The sequence below is a fragment of the Xenopus laevis genome, chromosome 3S (genome assembly GCF_017654675.1).
Source record: "Xenopus laevis strain J_2021 chromosome 3S, Xenopus_laevis_v10.1, whole genome shotgun sequence".
NCBI lineage: Eukaryota > Metazoa > Chordata > Amphibia > Anura > Pipidae > Xenopus > Xenopus laevis.
The window spans coordinates 57,792,475-57,811,533 of NC_054376.1; the positions used below are offsets into that span (position 1 = coordinate 57,792,475).

General features: G+C 35.3%; 1 protein-coding gene across 13 annotated transcripts in view; it reads right to left on the reverse strand.

Moving 5' to 3' along the window:
- The window catches only part of shf.S (Src homology 2 domain containing F S homeolog), a 117,880-nt gene that overhangs the window by 75,863 nt on the left and 22,958 nt on the right, over positions 1–19,059 (reverse strand). For all 13 annotated transcript variants that reach the window (XR_005966639.1, XM_041588331.1, XM_018255516.2 and 10 more), the window contains exon 2: positions 15,718–15,847. Coding sequence is in view for 12 of the 13 variants with exons in the window: in XM_018255516.2 (XP_018111005.1) it covers positions 15,718–15,847 (130 nt within the window). In the remaining variant the exon portion in view is untranslated. The remainder of the gene's footprint in view (positions 1–15,717; positions 15,848–19,059) is intronic.

The following is a 19,059-nucleotide window of genomic DNA, read 5'->3' on the forward strand; positions in this document are numbered from 1 at the left end:
GAAAAAAAAGGAAGGAAAATGAAAGGAGAACAGTAGGTAGGTTTGTCTATTTGTTATTTAATTCCCAAAACACACATTTATCCATGTTACTCCAAGCATGGGAGATTTCGGCAGAAAGTGTAAATAGCATACATTTGTAGTGCAATTCACTGAATTAGAGTGTTTCCCTTAAAGGATAAATCAAACAGGAGATTGTTCATTAAAACCAATAATTAAAAATGTATTTGGTTTATAAAAAGAATTTAATTCACTTTTAAAAATATGTGCAGTCCTTGAATAACTCGATAATTGAGGAATCATGGCAAAAATGAGATTAGTTATTACTTCAATTTAAGTTTTGACATACAAAATTAACCATATTTTCTCTTGCTGTTTAGGCTAATGATTTCACTAAAAGTCAATAAAAGTATGTTGTTATTGTACATGTTGCCAAGTTTCTTTTACTGAATTGGATTAAAACTTATTACTGCTGTCAAATCCATTTACTGTTTTTGGGATCTGAAAATCAACATCAATTCTTTTACAGCTTCTGAGCGCATTTACAAAGGGTAAAACAATGCCAAGGATTAGGCCACATGACATATAGAAGTATCAATTTCAATAGTTTTAAACGAAAGGAAATAAAATGCCCATAAAGACATATGCTGTAAGCGAAACACTAAAACAGCAGGGCTCTTTCTTCTCTCTTGTCTTGTTCACTCCACCCCCACATCTTCCTACTCAGGACTGTAATTTATTTATAGATTGTCCTGTCACTGCTGGTGTGCTTATGTCTTTTTGACCTATGGCGATACAATATACTTCCGTGCTACTCTCACATCCATCCAGCTGCTCATGGTAAAAGGCTCATTAAATGGTAGGAGCACCAAAAATCAACACCAATTTTTTATATGAAAACAAATGAAAGCAATCATTCTAAAAGTTTCTTCAAAGGTTAATATAGAAATGTAGCCAAGTTTACAAAAGCATGCAATACTTCAACTCCATTTAATACAAATACCGTATACACACACAACCATCACTAAAAGCTAAGATGTACAAAAGGATTAATGAAAAAGCATGATTCAAGTAAAGAAAGGACTTTGCTGTTAAATACTAAAGAAGTGCAGAGACACACGCTGCTATTTCGGGAGATTAGTTGCCCTGCGACAAATCGCTTCTTATTCAAGCGACTTAACTCCCTGAACTGCCTTCCCGATGGCTAGAATGTGAATCACCAGCGGGATGGCACTTGGAAGACTTTGTTTTCCAAAGTCGCCTCACAAGGAAACTTCGGGCGACTTCAGAAAGCCAAAGCGATCCGAGTACCATCACGCTGGTGATTTACATTCTAGCTGCCAGGAAGGCAGTATTTTCATTGTTCAAATCAAGGGCATAGGAGGAAGCAGACCCTGCAGATGCAGGGGGGTCCATGAGGCCCTAATTTATATACTTTTTCAATAAATATTGGTAAAACAATTCAACCTCTAAACATTTTAGGGGCCTGAAAAATAATCTGATGTTGGGCCCAGTTATATCTACTTATGCCACTTGGTCAAATACAATGGCAGAAGTTATAAAGCATGGCTGCCGCTTCTCTGATCCATTACTAAATCTTTTTTTACATTGTTTATAGGTAAAATTACACACTAGTTCTATGCTTTTTAGAAGCATATTTTATTAATCAGTGTGCCACACAGCACTCTGCAGCAAATGCAGAAAATATTTTGCGTACTGAAATTCCCACGGAGAGAGCTCCAAGGAATTCAGAATATTTACAACAGATCATATTGAACAATTGCTTTATAGAAAAACATCAGCAGACAATATATTATATTGTGCAGGGGCATTTTCTATTAACATTTCTTATTTAATAAGAATCTTTTCTGCCCTGGAAACTTTTCAAACCAAACCATCTTTTTTGAGTTTGTCAATACCGTTTCAGCTCTCAGAATATGTTCATTTTATATCATAACCTCTACTACTACTTCTACAGTGTGAGTTCTGTAACACTGGATGCTCTATAGTATGTATTTGGGATAGGAAATCAATTATAAAATTAATATGAAGTAAAAATAACTATTAAAAGAGAAGCAAAGGTCCAATCAAAGGTTACCCTAGTTTGGTGCAGTTTTTTGCCACCAGGAGCACCGACAAAGGGTATTAGTGGTTACAACCCCTGCGGGGCATCTCCATAGATTGGACCTTTGTCCTTTAATTAAGATTTTGAATATTATTTAAAGTAGGACTTTTTGTAAATGTGCATAGAGTATAGCATTTAATCACCAATATGATTTTGTTAAGAATTATTACTATTATTATAAATATAATTATTAAAAAACATTTATTAAAATTCTGAACTAGCAAAAACTAGTTAGCAAGTTGAGCATATAGTATAGTTGAGCAAGAGATAAAAACTTTTGACTGCAGCAAACAAGTGTTTCCATTAAAGAAATGTAATTAACATGTCTCTCTTCTACACATTTAGTATATAGAGTTTTCTATCATAAAGATTCACCCCTTTGACTTGATGTTCAGTATTATTTTGTGACAAGCAGAAGAACCATGCACTGTAATATTTGAGGAGAAATAATTACAAAAATGATACCCTTTCTAGGCTTCTTCTTACATAGCTGTGCTAAGCCAATTTAAATTGATCACCTCAGGCTATTATATTATGTGCGAGAGGTCAGAGGTTATGGGAGATTTCTCCTTATCTGGCACTCAAAGCAGTATGTGGGAGGCAGATAAGAAATAACATTGCTCCTGGCTTTACCCTAGGAAGGTTAATTCTAGACTCCACTATAAAGATGTTAGAGGCATTTTCAACAGAATCAATTGCATTAATGGAAAGTATGAAGCAGCTATGTACACACTATATAAACAGGCTAGTAGCTCAACAAATGAAATAAAATACACTGTGACTGTCAATTAATAAAATACCATTTGCTTTTTATAAAACTAGATTGCGTCACATGCTCTAGTCAAGTATCTGCAACCTAAGAACAATAAACTAGAGATCCAGACAATGACATTTTGTTTAGATCTCTCTGCTATACAAAGTCTCTCTCTCCATCTCTACCACTCTCCCAACCTCCACCATTTTTTACACTGATTCACAGTCTACACTCTGCTTCACCTTCCATCTTTCTCTGATGCATTCAACCTGTATTCCCCACATATTAATCAATCAGCCCAAAGACATTGTTGATAACTTCTTGGTAGCAAAGTATGAACACACAATTTTTGATGAACGTTGATGTGTGTTACTGGGGTATCAGAACTGTTGCCTAAAGTCTGAGCTTATTAAAGTACAGTAGCATTCTATAAGGCAAATGGGTAAACATGGTAAGTAGTAATAATGAATGTAATAAAAAGGTTTATTAAAAAATAATTTGTTTCTCTCTCTGGACCCTATCAGAGGTTGCCACCATTTCCTCACCGCTATCAAAATTAAAGCTCCAATTACAGTATTTGAATTTTGTGTCTACATTACCTTCTTTATAAAGGGACTATCTCTTGGATATATGACCTTTTAATAGACCAAATCCCACTCAAAGAACTTTACTGTATTAAATATTGGGAAGAGGATTTACATACGTCTATATGTAAATAGTTAGATATATTTAGTGATATGTTTAAAAGTATTTCTATACAAAAAGAGACAACCCAAAGAGTTTTATGTTTTGGAAAAGCTAAATCATACCCCTAGGCTAGACAAATGGATAATCTAGTTATGAAGCTACTCACCAGTTTTGCCATGGATACGTTCGATACTTTTAGAAAAATATATGAACCATATTATTTAATATAGGGACTTTACCTCCTGAAATTATTGTATTTTATTGTCTACATTCTCTTTTCTATCTCCAATGCCTGACTGTGTGGAAAATGCTGTCAGAACATATTTTTGGTCCATGAATACTATTTTTTTGCTGTGTTTAGACATGATTCACACTTTATGCATCATAAAGATATTAGACAATTGGACATTATACTTATTGAAGTGAAATCAGATCCGGATAGGATGGCAATTCAGGATGCTATGCAGCTGACATATACTGGATTTATTTTTAATTTATAAATGCCAGAAGAAGGAATACAATTTTGGCTATAGGTGTGTAATAATAATAATCATCCTGACTGAACCACCCACTGGGGATAATGAGCCTTTCTCCATATAAGTTGAAAAAGCATCGGTTTTATTCAAGCTCAGTGCTGGATTGAGGTTTTTGTTAGTATGACCATATTTTTTTTACCCAAGCCTTAGTAAAATACTTTCACAGTACTTTATAACAAAAGCATTAGAAAAAAAAATGTCTTCACGCTAAAATATTTACATTTAAAAAAGCTTAAACCACTGTATTCCAATAATTTCAAGAGCACAAATGAAATTGCAGCTACAGTTGCTCTGCTCTCTAAAGTTATAAGAAGAGAGGTCAGACAAAGTTCAATATGTAAAAATACAATTCTACAGAACATGACCTAAAATGTTCTTTTTTTCAGTGAACAGGCAGTAGCTGATGACCTATGCAGACAGTAGTATTACGTGCCAGTATCTTTTTTTCATTTTGGAGATTTGTATTTGTATTAAATACTTCTGGGAAGAAGACCATTCAGTTGGTACATAGGGTGATCTGAGGCCATAACAATTTGCTAATTGAAATCTTTGGTAGATCGATATATTGATGAAAGACAGTTGTTTAAGGACTCCAGACCTGATTTATTTAATCTCTCTCCATTCCTCTTGTCAATATATTACCAAGCAATAGGCTAGTAAAAAAAAATACAGCTTATAAGTACACAAGCATTAGGCTTAGGATAAGACCCAATGGAAATTACTTATTGATAAAATACATTAATAGTTTACACAAAATTTATTATTGTAGTAAACCAGGTGCCCAAATTTATGCACCTGTCTAATTTTGTTATGATGCATATCGCATATTTTCTGTTAATCCAATAAACATCATCTAATGATAGTTGGTGTACAACTTCTAATATGGACCACAGGGACACATGCCAAAACTCTCCTTCACATAGCACATGGTGTCATTAGATAAACATTAGGATAGTGGGTTCAAAGATAGTAACTCATATGACTGCTCAGCAGACGCTTGTACATATCAGACAACTTAGACACTGTTCAACTTCAAAGTATGTAAATTAAATTAGTTAAGGGAGCAAATAAGTAAAACAAAGAGCCAGAAAAAGGGTCCATTAGCATTGAGTTAATTTAAGACCCAATATATTAGTTAGCCCAAGTGGTATTAGTTATTATATATGCCAGGGAAACTACCAAACGGATCATTCCATAGCAGCAAACACAATACTAAAACTTAGAACAGAAAAGAAGAAAAAGAAATTCATGGCGCCCCATACAATATTAGAAACGCATAGACACTTCGGTGTGCGGGATCTCCGATAGGTTCATGACTTCACGTGTCTCTTAATCCGGGTTCCTGGCCATGGAATCACTTCATACACGGTATTACGGATTTCTCAAAACACGTTTTCCAACGTTTAAAATATTGTACTTTATTCGTTCATTACATATCAGCTAAGGTACAGTGCATATGTATCAACACTGACGCGTTTCGTGCCCTTAAGGCACTTCCTCAGACTTCACGTGTCTCTTAATCCGGGTTCCTGGCCATGGAATCACTTCATACACGGTATTACGGATTTCTCAAAACACGTTTTCCAACGTTTAAAATATTGTACTTTATTCGTTCATTACATATCAGCTAAGGTACAGTGCATATGTATCAACACTGATGCGTTTCGTGCCCTTAAGGCACTTCCTCAGAGTGTGCCTTAAGGGCACGAAATGCATCAGTGTTGATACAAAATTAGCCTATAGAGCAAAACCCCATTGAAAACCAATTTCACAATGGTTAGAGAATATAGCATAAAAGGGCAATGAAAACATAATTCGATATTTGGTCAAGGGTAGACACTTTGTGAGTGGCAGCTGCCATCGACCAACACAAAAAAATGGAAAGTCATAATCAACTGTAAAATAGATAAAATGTAACTGCAAAATCCATAAAATAAACACATAAATGCATATCATTGCAACAAATGTGTAATTTCAAAAAATGGAAATATTGGTTAAGACCCCTTAGTGTAAATGTGTCTGAGTATACAGTGTGTTTACAGTATTAGTAACTCAAGATTTCTGTCCTCTACTCTTTTGTGACAAGAAAGATGGGCCAGTAGATTTGTAGAGACTTGTAAATTTTTATTTTCATGATTGTAGACCATGAAGTCCCTGGTAAGCCTTTGTGTTGCAGCTCCACTAGGCCACCTGCTTTACAATTTATTTAAGATCATATCTTCTATCAGTAAACAACTGAATTTTGATCAGGTTATTCACCGGTTTTAAGGTTCCACTCGCAAGTGCCACAATCATCTGTAAAAACTATTATAAGCATATATAAAAATCTTGGGATTCTGTACAGCAAAGGAGGAGGTAAAGAGGCATTATGTACCAAAGTATCAACATTTACCATCAAGAAAGTCATGCATTAAAAGGCTTTTCTGTAAGAAAGATGCTCCTACTCCACCATATAAAATTCCAGACTGAAGTTTGCACATGATCGCCAAGACAAAGACCTAGCCTTTTGGAGGGAGGTTTTCTGGTCAAAAAGAGCTAATGATCATTGCTAAGAACAGTGTCAGACAGGTGAGGCTTTTTAAGCACACCATCTCAACTGTGAAGCATGGAGGTGGCTACATCATGCTGTGAAAGAGCGTTTTGCCAGAAAAGGGAATGGTGCACTACAGAAAACAGATGACAACATTAGAAGGAGGGTTATGTAGAATTTATAAAGCACCACCTTAAAGAGATACTGATACCAGAAAACAACCCCTTTTTATACCATAATCATACCATTATCTTTGAATGCTATTTATAATTTTGCCATAAAAGTATTTGCTTGATGCTTTACATTAACTTTCTTACCCCAATGTTCCTTTATGAGGGGGCTGCCATATTTGTAGTCTGTAGCAGTAGTCTGTTAGCATTAGAAACTCTGACAGACTGAGATGGGACAGTCAGGTTGGCAAAACAGTCAGGTTTAGGAACTTCAAATAATAATTACATACAAAAGCAGAACTATCAGCAAAAAAACTATCACTGTGACCTATATGTAACTTTTAATGTAGATTAATATTTTGAAAAGAACATTTTTAGTGTCCGTATCACTTTAAAAACATAAGTCAGAAATGTAAAATTTGCTTGCAGCTTTGTCTTGTAGAATTAAAATGATCCAAAGCATACAACAGACAACAAAGTATTATCAGCCTTCACTAATACCAGACCTAAAGCCCATTTGAAATTTGTGGATTAAACATAAGAAGTGCAATGCAAAATGGGCAACAAACCTGAATGACTTACACCAGGTCTGTCTGGAGGAATGTGTTAAAGTTTAAGTAACATATTAGTCAACAAGTAAAAGGCAATGTCGCTAAATACTAGCTACTAGTTAAGGGGTGAATCTGTCCAGTTTCGCTGAAAAATTTGCTAAAATTACGAAAGATTATTTTGACACGAGAATTTTTATGTGCTCGACAATTTTTACATGTGCGATTTTTTTTTTGTCCAAATGCATTAATGTCAATGGGCGTCAAAATAATTTTTACACAAGCGCCTTTTTTTTTTTGCCTGAGAATTTTCAGAGCACACAAAACAATTTGCAGGTGGAGAAATTTGGAAATTTGTCGCAAATCGATGCCGGCCAAATAAATTTGCCCATAACTACTAGCTACGTGTATGTAAACTTTTATTTGTGTGTTTACTAAAAGCTGAAATAAATTAGTGATTATTTAGAAATGATCTTATATAAAAATAAAGTAGATACCCTATTCATACCTCCCAACATTTTGGAAATAAAAAGGACAAAAAAAGTTGGAGCTCATAGCGCAGCGATTTTTTGACCATGCCTATTTTTGTGGCCACCCCCCCCCCCCCAATTACCATGTTCATTTTACAAAATTTGTCAGGTTATGGAAGTTTGAACATATTTCTGTGTTTTTTTTCCAGTTATTACAGTTTTGCTAATGAAGGTGAATTGCCCTTTGAACTGTGAGTAACATCTCCCAAGGGACCTGTTATCTTATATTGTTACAATTTCTTATTTGCTTATCTAGAGATTGTTACAAAATTATCTTATCTTCTGCTGTGGCTGTTCTGGGCTCTCTGCCAAAAGTCAATTAAGTTAGAAACTGTTTCTTTTTCTGACTGTTCAGTGCAGAGAAAAACAGAATTTCCAGTACAAATGAGGGACTGCAAGTTGAGCTGTCAAAAGAGGGGCAAAACTGTCCCTCTAAAAACGGGACAGTTGGGAGGTATGCCTATTTAAAATACATTTGGCAAAGTATGGTAAAATGATAAGAGAAGTTAAATGATTGTAGTGAGTGTAGCTAAATACCTTTAAGCATAGGTGTGTGCAAACTTTAGGACTCGTAGAGAGCCCAGTTTACGAACGAAAACACAAAAGCAAACATTCACTTAAAACCACATGTCCCCACAAGAAAGGGCAATTCTAAAAATCAAGATTAAGCAGTCTTATCTATAATTAAAGAAAAGGGCAGTGCTTTAAGGACAGGAAGGCAGACATTTTGGATGGAGACTACAAATGATAATTATGATTATTGTTATATGATGATCATATATTGTGATTTTTGTCAAGCTGTCATAAAGCTGGTACAAACCATGCTTAAACATGGGGATGAGGGTAATGACACCAAGTATCACCGATACAAGTTTTATGACACCATGGTGATTAAATTATTGCTATCTTATAACAATTTGCACTTTCAGACATTTAATGGCCCAGTGCTGCCGTGGCAAATTTCTGGCATAGGTGCCATCTGTAAAGATTTCTCCACTTGTAGTTGACTTCTTTTTTGTCAACATTCTCTTAACATTTTCTCAACAACCTGTAAAACCTACTTTAAACATTTGTAAAGCAAATTTCAATGGTTAAAATGCCACTTTACTCAAATTAAAAGTCATAAATTAAATCACTGAACTTATTCTGTACAAACAAGTAAGAATCTGCATTGCTGTCTCACAATTGTCTGTGACTCAATTTTCCCCCACTGCACATGGCGAGTTCATGTATCCCATACAGAAATTCCCCTACAGGATTGGAAACTTCAACTACTACATCCAGATGACTAAAGACAAATAAGCATGAACGCAGATGTTTTCACCTTAATTTAGTTGAACTCCAAAAGATAGCTACGAATGTTACACAAAGAATGCAGTGATTTAATTGACATAGAAATCAGCAGCTGGCTGTTGTAAAAATATCTTCCTTCTGAACGTTATTCAACAGATGACCGAAGCTTTATCATGAGGCTCAAATGTAGTCCCTTAGATCTGAATTCAACAATTTTCCTTTGTTTAACAATATCAATCGAATAAATGAATATGGTATGGGATGTAATTATTTCTTAATTTGTAATGAATTATCTTAAAGGGATTCTGTCATGATTTTTATGATCTAGTTTTTATTTCTAAAGTACACTATTTACACTGCAAATAATTCACTCTACAATAAAAAATGTCATCCCTGAACCAGTAAGTGTATTTTTTTTAGTTATAATATTGGTGTGCAGGCAGCCATCTCGGGTCATTTTGCCTGGTCATGTGCTTTCAGAAAGTGCCAGCACTTTAGGATGGAACCGCTTTGACACACGGCAGGCTGTTGTTTCCTCTAAACAATGTAACTGAATGTGTCGCAGTGGGACCTGGATTTTACTATTTGGTACTGTTCTTAGATCTACCAGGCAGCGATTACCTTGTGTTAGGGAGATGCTATCTTGTTATCTTCCTATTGTTTTGTTGTTATGCTGCTGGGGGGGGAGGTGATAAAACTCCTACTTGCAGTACAGCAGTAAAAAGAGTGACTGAAGTCAGAGCACAAGTCACATGACTGGGTGCAACTGGAAAACTGACAATATGTCTATCCCCATGGCAGATTTCAAAATTAAATATAAAAGAAATCTGTTCTTTTGAGAAACTGATTTCAGTGCAGAATTCTGCTGTAGCAGCAATATTAACTGATGTGTTTGAAAAAACATTTTTTTCCTCTAAAGTATCCCGTTAATATAAAGCAGTGTTAACTAAACTAGTATAATACATAATGCTAATGGTTGTTTTTTTTATCTACTTTTATAATAGGAGCAATGCATGGTTCTCGATACCACATAAAGATCGTTTATCCCAAAACCCCCAGGCCCAATCATTGTGGATAATAGATCTAAATATGCTGCATTACAATGGCAGTGTATAATAATTATATAGGCAGTCATTAAACAGTCACACATCATCATTCTTAAAGGAGTGCTCCATCCAAAAACTACTTCTTGAAAAGTGAAGGAAATCTTGCCAATATCCACATTTGTAAAATATTTGTCTCACACATGCTGATGCTCTGCACTTGTGGTTCTGACTTCTGAAACAATGTTGCAATCTAGTTGATAAAAGCTTATTAAAATACTATAGGAGAATAACCCCTATTAAATAGTTTTAAGGGTCAAACTGAAACAGTTGTGCATAACTTTAAAACCATGAAACATTTCAAATTTGTGTGTATAGGAAACCCACTTCGAATTCAGGATTTCGTTCATCATGAAAAGTCTGTTTTTTGAGTAAATGACACTATAAAACATTTACACATTTAAAAAATGTTTGTTTAACACTAAGGGGCAGATTTATCATGGGTCCAATTTCGAAGTTAAAAATACTTAGAAATTTGACCATCTAATTAAAATACTTCGAATTCAAATATCGAATTCAGACTTTTTTCATTGAATTTCGCTATTCTGCGGTCGAAGTAAAATCGAACAATTAAATCGTTTGAATCGAACGATTTGAAGGATTTCAGCAATAGAAAAATTTTTCTTCAACTTCAAAAAACGTAGAAAACTGCTCTAGAAGGCCGCCCCATAGGCTAACATAGCACTTCGGCAGGTTTAATTTGATGAAGTATTGAAGTCTAAGTTTTTTTTAAAGAGACAGTACTTTGATTATTGAATGGTCGAATATTCAAAGTATTTTACTTCAAATCGAAGTCGAAGTCGTAGTATCCTATTCGATGGTCAAAATTACTTCGAAAATTCCCTCGAATTCACTTCGACCCTTGATAAATCTGCCCCTAAGAGGATAGGAGGTACAGAATCAAGCCTATGTGCTAAATGTCATTTTTACTGTGCATCAGTAGCTAGTGCAGTTTAATTTAGGATGCCCTTTAGCAGATCACACATAAGTATTAGGCCAGCCCTGTGCTGCAGTGAGAAGATTAAGATTGACTGAGACTCCTAAGAAAACTGTTTTACCAAAGAAGAACAAACGAACATAGGGAAAAGGCAGCTTAAATTGATGAGTTTCTTTTCACAATCAATACAAGTTAATTAATTGGAAAGACTTTTCCTGATCTGCTAGAGAAGATTACATTTTTATTGCCACCTAAATAAATTATACAGCACCGAAGTCATACAATATTTTTTTCCTAATCAAACATATATCGATCATCTAAGTTAGTAAATATTTTGCAAAGTTCCCTGTTCAGCATTGCCAAATTTTGCTTTGCAAGGATTTGAGGTGATTGTTAATTCTGTACACAGCTGGTGTCCTGCTGTTTAGCTGAACAGCAATTTTTAGAGGTGACACACTATCCAATCAGAAAGCAAAAGAGAACCGGCAAGGGTTGAGGACACTCTAATGAGATGAAAAATGGCAGCAAAGGGAATTACAAACATGTCCAAAGATATGTTTACCTAATTGGAACCAAGAAAACGATACAACCGGTGTATTTATATAATATACAATAAGGAACAAATGGTTTGGTATTAACAAAATATAATAGGATTGTTATATTAAATAAAATAATATCATGAGCAGTATTTTGCAGATGTAACTAGTGACGGGCGAATTTGTGCGCTTCGCCAAAAAATTTGTGAATTTCCTGCGAAACCAGCGGATTTTCGCGGCCGTTTCACAAATTTATTCACCGGCGGCGAATCTTGCAAATTCGCCACTAATTCGCGGCTGCCGAATAAATTGGCCCATCACTAGATGTAACATTCAAAATATTACATTTATGCATTCACTCATTAAAAGCACACAAGTTTGCAAGCTGTATGTACAACATCAGAACACAAAATGCAGACTAATAACATAGTAAGTTAGTTTGAAAAAAATACACAAGTCCATCAAAAACCCATTTGAAGCCTCTCCAATTTGCCTTAGAGGGGGAAGAATTCCTTCCGGACTCCAAAATGGCGATTGGACCTCAGTCCCTGGATCAACTTGTACTACAAGCTATCTTTCACAACCCTGTATTCCCACCCTTGCTAAAAAGCAATCCAACCCCTTCTGAAAGCTATTTAATGTATCAGCCAGTATGACTGATTCATGGAGAGAATTCCACATCGTCACAGCTCTCACTGTAAAAAAAATCCTTCTGAATATTTAGGCAGAACATTTTTTCTTCTAAACAGAATGAGTGGCCTTGTGTCAGCTGGAAAGGCCTACTTGTAAATAAAGCATTAGAGAGATTGTTAAATGATCCCCTTATATATTTATACATAGTTATCATATAATCCCTTAAGTGCCTCTTCTCCAGTATGAACAACCCCAACCTGGCTAGTTTTTCCTGCACCCTCTCTAATTCAATAATGTCCTATTTGAGCGCTGGAGACCAAAAGTGTACGGCAAATTCTAGATGGGGCCTAACCATGGCTCTTAACAGTGGAAGAATAAACCCTTCCTCCTGTGAATCTATGCCCCTTTTTATACAGCTCAAGACCTTTTTTGTCCTTGATTCTGCTGACTGCCAAGTTTATCTACATGACTATTATGGATTTGCCTAGTGCAATCCCATTAAGAGTACAAGTTGCTTGGATATTTTTACATCCCAGGTGCATGACTTTACATTTATAAACATTGAATCTCATCTGCCACCCAGATTGCCAGTTTGTCAAGATCCTGTAGCCAGGATGCCTTATCCTGTATATAATTAATTGGGGTGCATAGATTTGTCATCTGTAAACACTGATACATTACTTACAATACCTTCCCCTAAGTTATTAATGAACAAGTTAAAGAAATGTGGACCCAATACAGAGCCCTGATATGCAGTCTGGCCCTTGTGCCTTGTTCACATTAATTTTTAGTAAAGCTTTATGAACCATATCCTAAATCAGCCACTGACTAGATTGAGCTGAGCCTACAGTGCAGCTATGAGGTGAGTCTGGGAACTCGGACTTCTCTATTGTATACAATGAAAAAAATTAAAAAACTTAGCACATTTGCCTTTTCTTTATCTGTTCCAACTATACTGGTACCATTATTTAAAGGAGCAACACTCTAAACCCACATCTTTTTACCATTAATATTTTGGGGTTAGTCTTAGCCTCTGGCACAATGAGCTCCTCATTTCCTATCTTTGCCTTCTGGATTGCTGTTTTACAACATTTATTATAGTGTTCCATTAACTGACCTGGCAGTACTGTTGCTCCACTCAATATCTGGTTACTTAAAATACCCCATTATCATTACTTTCCCCAAACTAGCAGCCTTTTCTATTTGCACCAGGAGATTAGCCTCTTCCTCCTCACTTACATTAGGGGTCTATAGCATACTCCTACAAAATTATTTGCTAGACTCATTATAATCAATGAAAAGCTCCACCAATAAGACTGCAGCCCCCTCAAATGAATGAAGATGTGTGATGAAAATCTCTCTCTCAAAGGCAGGCACATGTATTATGCTAAAGTAAAATATACTTAGTAGATGAATGTAAAAATAATAAACACTTATTTGCAAGTGCAATTATGGCTACTGGAGATTCTTTAAAAAAAAAAAAAATAGATATTTATGTTAGAATAGTTTCAGGATTATGTAAATTGAACATTACTTGGCTTCCCAGCACCTCCTTAATTACTATATGTGTATGTTCAAATTGTGAATTTTGGAAGGGGCCACCATTTTGGATTTTTAGTATGCAGAACATGTCAGGGCCTTATCAATAGAGCCACTATCAGCCTGTTCTTTGGGCAACCATGCATACTCAGCCAGAGCACAGACTAAACAAGCATTAGAGAAGGCCTATGATGTCATTCCATGTGTGGAAATATGCTAGTGTTTTATGGGACAACTTGCAAGTACTGGGCAGGAATAACAGAAAAGTTGTCATTCAACAGAAAGCACAATAGATTCACCTGCATGTACACAGTTTTTGTGAGCTTTGGCATGCACCGGTCTTTCCCACTGATAAGGAATAATGCTATAGCGAAAGGTTATCACTAAACACAGGTCAACCACGTGTATACTTGCAGAAAGGTTATTACAACTGTCTATGAACCAGCACAATGATTTACTTTTGAAAAGAGCTATAAAGCTTTACACCAGACACTCACCAACCAATCTACACCTCTCATCACTTCATCCCATTTCTAACTGTAAGACTTGTCAGGCTCCTGCCCATCTGGCTCTCCCGTCCTTCAGAACCTAAACATAATCCCTATAGACCCACATGTTTAGAGAACCAAAGTCAATGCACCTTGAATGATCAAGAATCAACTTATCATAAATCTCTCTTGGTTTTCAGCATCCTTTATGTTTCAAATGTGCCCTGACCTTTTAAATTATAAGGTCTTGTCTTGGCTTCCCCTAAAACAAAGAATAAGTTACAGACTGCTTCTCATAACCTTCAAAGCCCTTCATTCCAATGAACCTCACTACATTTCCTCTCCTGTTTCTACACATTCCTCTCGGAGCAACCACTTGGTCTGTTTATTGTTATGCTGTACAATGCTGAGTACACAAGTAGCATTATAGAAATAAAAATATAGATACATACATATTTGCTAAAAATATTAAGTGCACTGATGCAAATGGTGAATTTCCTTCTGGTGTAAATTCTTTAAACATTGACCAGTGTATTTTCTCCATACAACTGAAGTGGTAAAAATTCTCTAGAGCATTTTAGCAACATAGAAATGATGTATGTGAGATATTAGCATGGAGAAGGCAATGTAAATAAGATGAAAAATGTTTTATCTTTATAATAGCAGTTCTTTGCCCTCAACCTGGAGAAATTTCTCTTGGTGGAAATTTGTTCTTAGTAAATTGAAGACTATTCACTGGAGTATAGATGAGATTTTACGCCAACATAAAGTTAATTCTCCAAACTTATTATGCTCCCCTTTTAGTAAACTGGCGATGTAGGGAATTTTCATTTTGAGTGAAAATACTCCAAAATTTTCACTTACCATTTAGACTGGAGAAGGTGGTTGTTTTACCTCTACTAAAGTAGTTTTGTTATACAATTGGTTCTTATACATCATTGAATGAAAATTCTGCTGGCCCTTTAAAAAAAATACAGCAGAACCCAAGCTCTCTTATAGTAGAGCAGTATCAGCCATCACCTTATTATATAATAGATGGATGACTTATGTGGCGCTGCTTCACTATTTCACTATTAAAGCAAGGCAGTAAGTAGCCCCAGTTATATACTTTTGACAAAGTTATCAAAAATGGGGTAAACCATCTACATTTGCCAATTCCAGAAACAAGATTTCACCTTAATGCCATACCAGGGACACAACTTTTAGAAGGTTAACAGAATTTTTTCATAATGCAATTCCAACCAACACTCAGGACTGCCAAATACAATGGCGACATATCAATAGCTTTAGTTATTCGCATTATATGTGTACCTTCCATCATCTTTTGTGCTTCATAAGGTTCCATATATCCATCATTCTCTGTCACTTTCTCAGGTGCATTCTGACTGCCTGGCACCTGCTTAGCATCAAATGGGTCTGCATAGTCTTCAACAATAGCGACCTGGTAGAAAAATATGAAAAAGCTTGTTAAAACATCATGTTCCATGTGAGAACATTTAAGTCTACTAACACCGTGAATGCACAATTGTCAACTCAGGTTTGTGTGCCTAAAAGAAACATGGCAAGTTACATGGTGGGTCAGTTTGCAGCTAAAAACAAAGGATAAAAAAAAATAAGAGTTTAAAAATGACTCAGGCAAATGGTTTAAATTGTAAGTATATTCAAGTATTGTCTCACACCACCAACTGAGAAATAAATGAGGCTACTGATGAAATGTATGAGCTACAGCATTTAAAACACATCAGAGCCTAGGTAAATAGTATTAACCACGAAGAAATCACTGACTGTTCAAGTATCACCTTGACTCTTACTGGAACATATGTTTATATTCTTCACTAATGAAGCTGTTGGAGTTTAAAGTGAACAAAATGTGCAATGTGTTTTGAAATTGGATATCATCATATATAATCTGAAAATTGCATTTTATACTATAACTATGTCATAGCAATCCTTTGTCACAACAAGAACTAGTGTAGTTAACAAGTCATCTGGCATCCGTGCATAAATATGTTCCGGAATAATGTTATGTTATCTGTTGAATTTTGGAACAATATCATAAATGCTTCAAATTGTATTTATCTCCATTATACTCCATTAAAGAAAAGGTATTTCTTATACAGGTATATGTAATGTTTCTGACCCCTGGTTGTGTATTTAGTCCAGAAGCAGCTGTGTCTAGCACAAAGGAGCAGAACTAGGATTTTGATCTTAAACATGAGTTTTACTTTTCAGCATTACTATAAAACATCTTTAGATTATAATTTCCCATTTTCTTAACAAAAGATATAACATCTGTCCTTGAGCCACACAAGAAAAACAGTATTGTGCATTATCCCCATTGAAACAAGAAAGATCAGTGAACAAAATGACTGCTTTGTTACCACTGTGTAGCTGGAGTAACAAAATATTAAACAAATGGACAAGTTAGGAATCACAGACAAGTGATTAACTTAATACGCCAAGAATTGTCACCAAATCCATTTATTTCTAAGACTGAATGCAAGACATGCTGTTAAAGACAGTGCTTGCTTGAAAGAATTTTATGGCATTTTTATTCCTGCCCACATAATGCTGCAGCAAAGAACAGAAAAATAATATGTGCCTGGCAATGGGCTATGTATCATGTAGGCATTTATTTTACTCTGGCTTTAGAAACTTCTGAAATAAAATAGGTTTAAAATAAAAAGCCATTTGTTGGCAGAAATCAAGCCCTTGCAGTAGCCTTACAGACCTCTATGGGCAAACATATTATAAACTGAGAAACACAACATTCAAATAATTAAGTCATTGCACAAAAATAGCAGAAAACTGAATAATGCTTACAAAAGTCTTCCAAAGATTTCCCATAAATGATTTATTATAATTGTTTGTAAAGAACAAATATAAATCAGCTATTTTAGAATGCCATTTGTCATGCTTATATGGGTATGTAAAATTCTGTCATTATAAGATTGCTCCTAATATCACCTCCAACTCATTGAGGGCCCTCTTTACCTCCTCTATCAGTTATACATTGTATTCTTATATGTAGTCTATATGTTTAAGGAATACACCCTTCAACTGGACCTTCCTTAAAGGAACAGTTCAGTGTAAAAATCAAAACTGGGTAAATAGATAGGCTGTGCAAAATAAAAAATGTTTCTAATAGTTAGTTAGCAAAAATGTAATGTATAAAAGCTGGAGTGACTGAATGTCTAATATAATAGCCAGAATCCAACTTACTGCTTTTTAACACCGAACCAAATCCGAACCCTAATCAGCAGGAAGCATTTACTAGTCACCTTATTGGTTGCTGTTGGCTTAATACACACGGAGACCAATGTTCATTCTTAGCGATGTACATAAAAAATTTGTGTGTGCACACTTTCTAACCTTGTGTGTGCACACGTCACACTTTTAAAAAACATTGTGCACAAGTCAAAAATGATGTGTTCACACAAAATTCTGTGTGTGCACCACAATTTATTGTGTGTGTGCGCACACAAAAGCACAGCTTAGAGGGAATGTTGAAGGGGCAGTTCTGGAACATATGAAAGAGGCAAAGGAGCAAAGGGAAACCTCCTGCCATAAAATACCCTGATTATCCCCACAAGCACAATTAGTCAAAATAAAGTGTGAATAAAGGAAAAGGAAAAGGAAAACTTCAGCCTAAGTCTCTTATTTAATTCAGCCCTCTTTGCTCGAACTGATCAATAGGTTTTTTGCACATTACTAAATATTTCGCTAGCAGTGCTTACTTTTATGTTAATTGGTGACCACGCCATTTTTCCTTTCAATACTTAATAAAGATGGCCGCGGCAACTCTTATCCACACATGCAAAAACATTGTGTGTGCACCTTCTCAAAAAGTAACAAAAGCAACCCTGACAGTAAAAAAACTACTCTTCAGAATATTAATGTGCATTACCCATTGGTAAAGCTGATCATGTTTTGCGGATACAGCTGCTTTTGTACGTACTTGTTACTTGGAATTCTTAAACCTGATGGTTTTGATAACCTGATTATCCCTTTCTCAACACCTCAGAGTTTGCAACACTAAAGCACTACTGCTACACAAATATGGCAGCCCCTTATAGAAGAACATGGGGGATCAGATGGGTATTTTAAAAGGATTGGGAAAATACATTTATGGCAAAGTTATAAATAGCATGCAAAAACAATATTATGCTAGATGTAAAAAATATTTAATTTTTGATGTCAGTATGATTGACAAATGGATGGGAGGGCTGTAGAAGCCTTTAATACAAAAACAATTAATTTTTTTTCATATTCTGTATTGCTTAAGGTTTTATTGGTGCAGAATTTATCTGTGAAATGTTGTTATTCCTACAAACTGTTTTGTACAAAATACCAACTTGATCAGACTACAGCATGGGTTAGTATAAAGGGTTCTACATTTGTATTCATCAAGTAAACAAAATCCATGAAGAAATATAGACTAGGAGGTGACAACCATAAACTAGAAATGAGAAGCTTTTTGGCTTCATATACACAGTAAATTATTTTGAACTCCAAGCTCTGTGATGCACAGCGATCAATAAAAAGAATCAGTCTGCTGTCAGATGGCTTGTGAGCAACGTGATTTTTTTCCCTTTACGCTGTCGAATCTTACTAATGCGTAGTTCAAACTAAGGGAAAATTAAAAGCACAAGA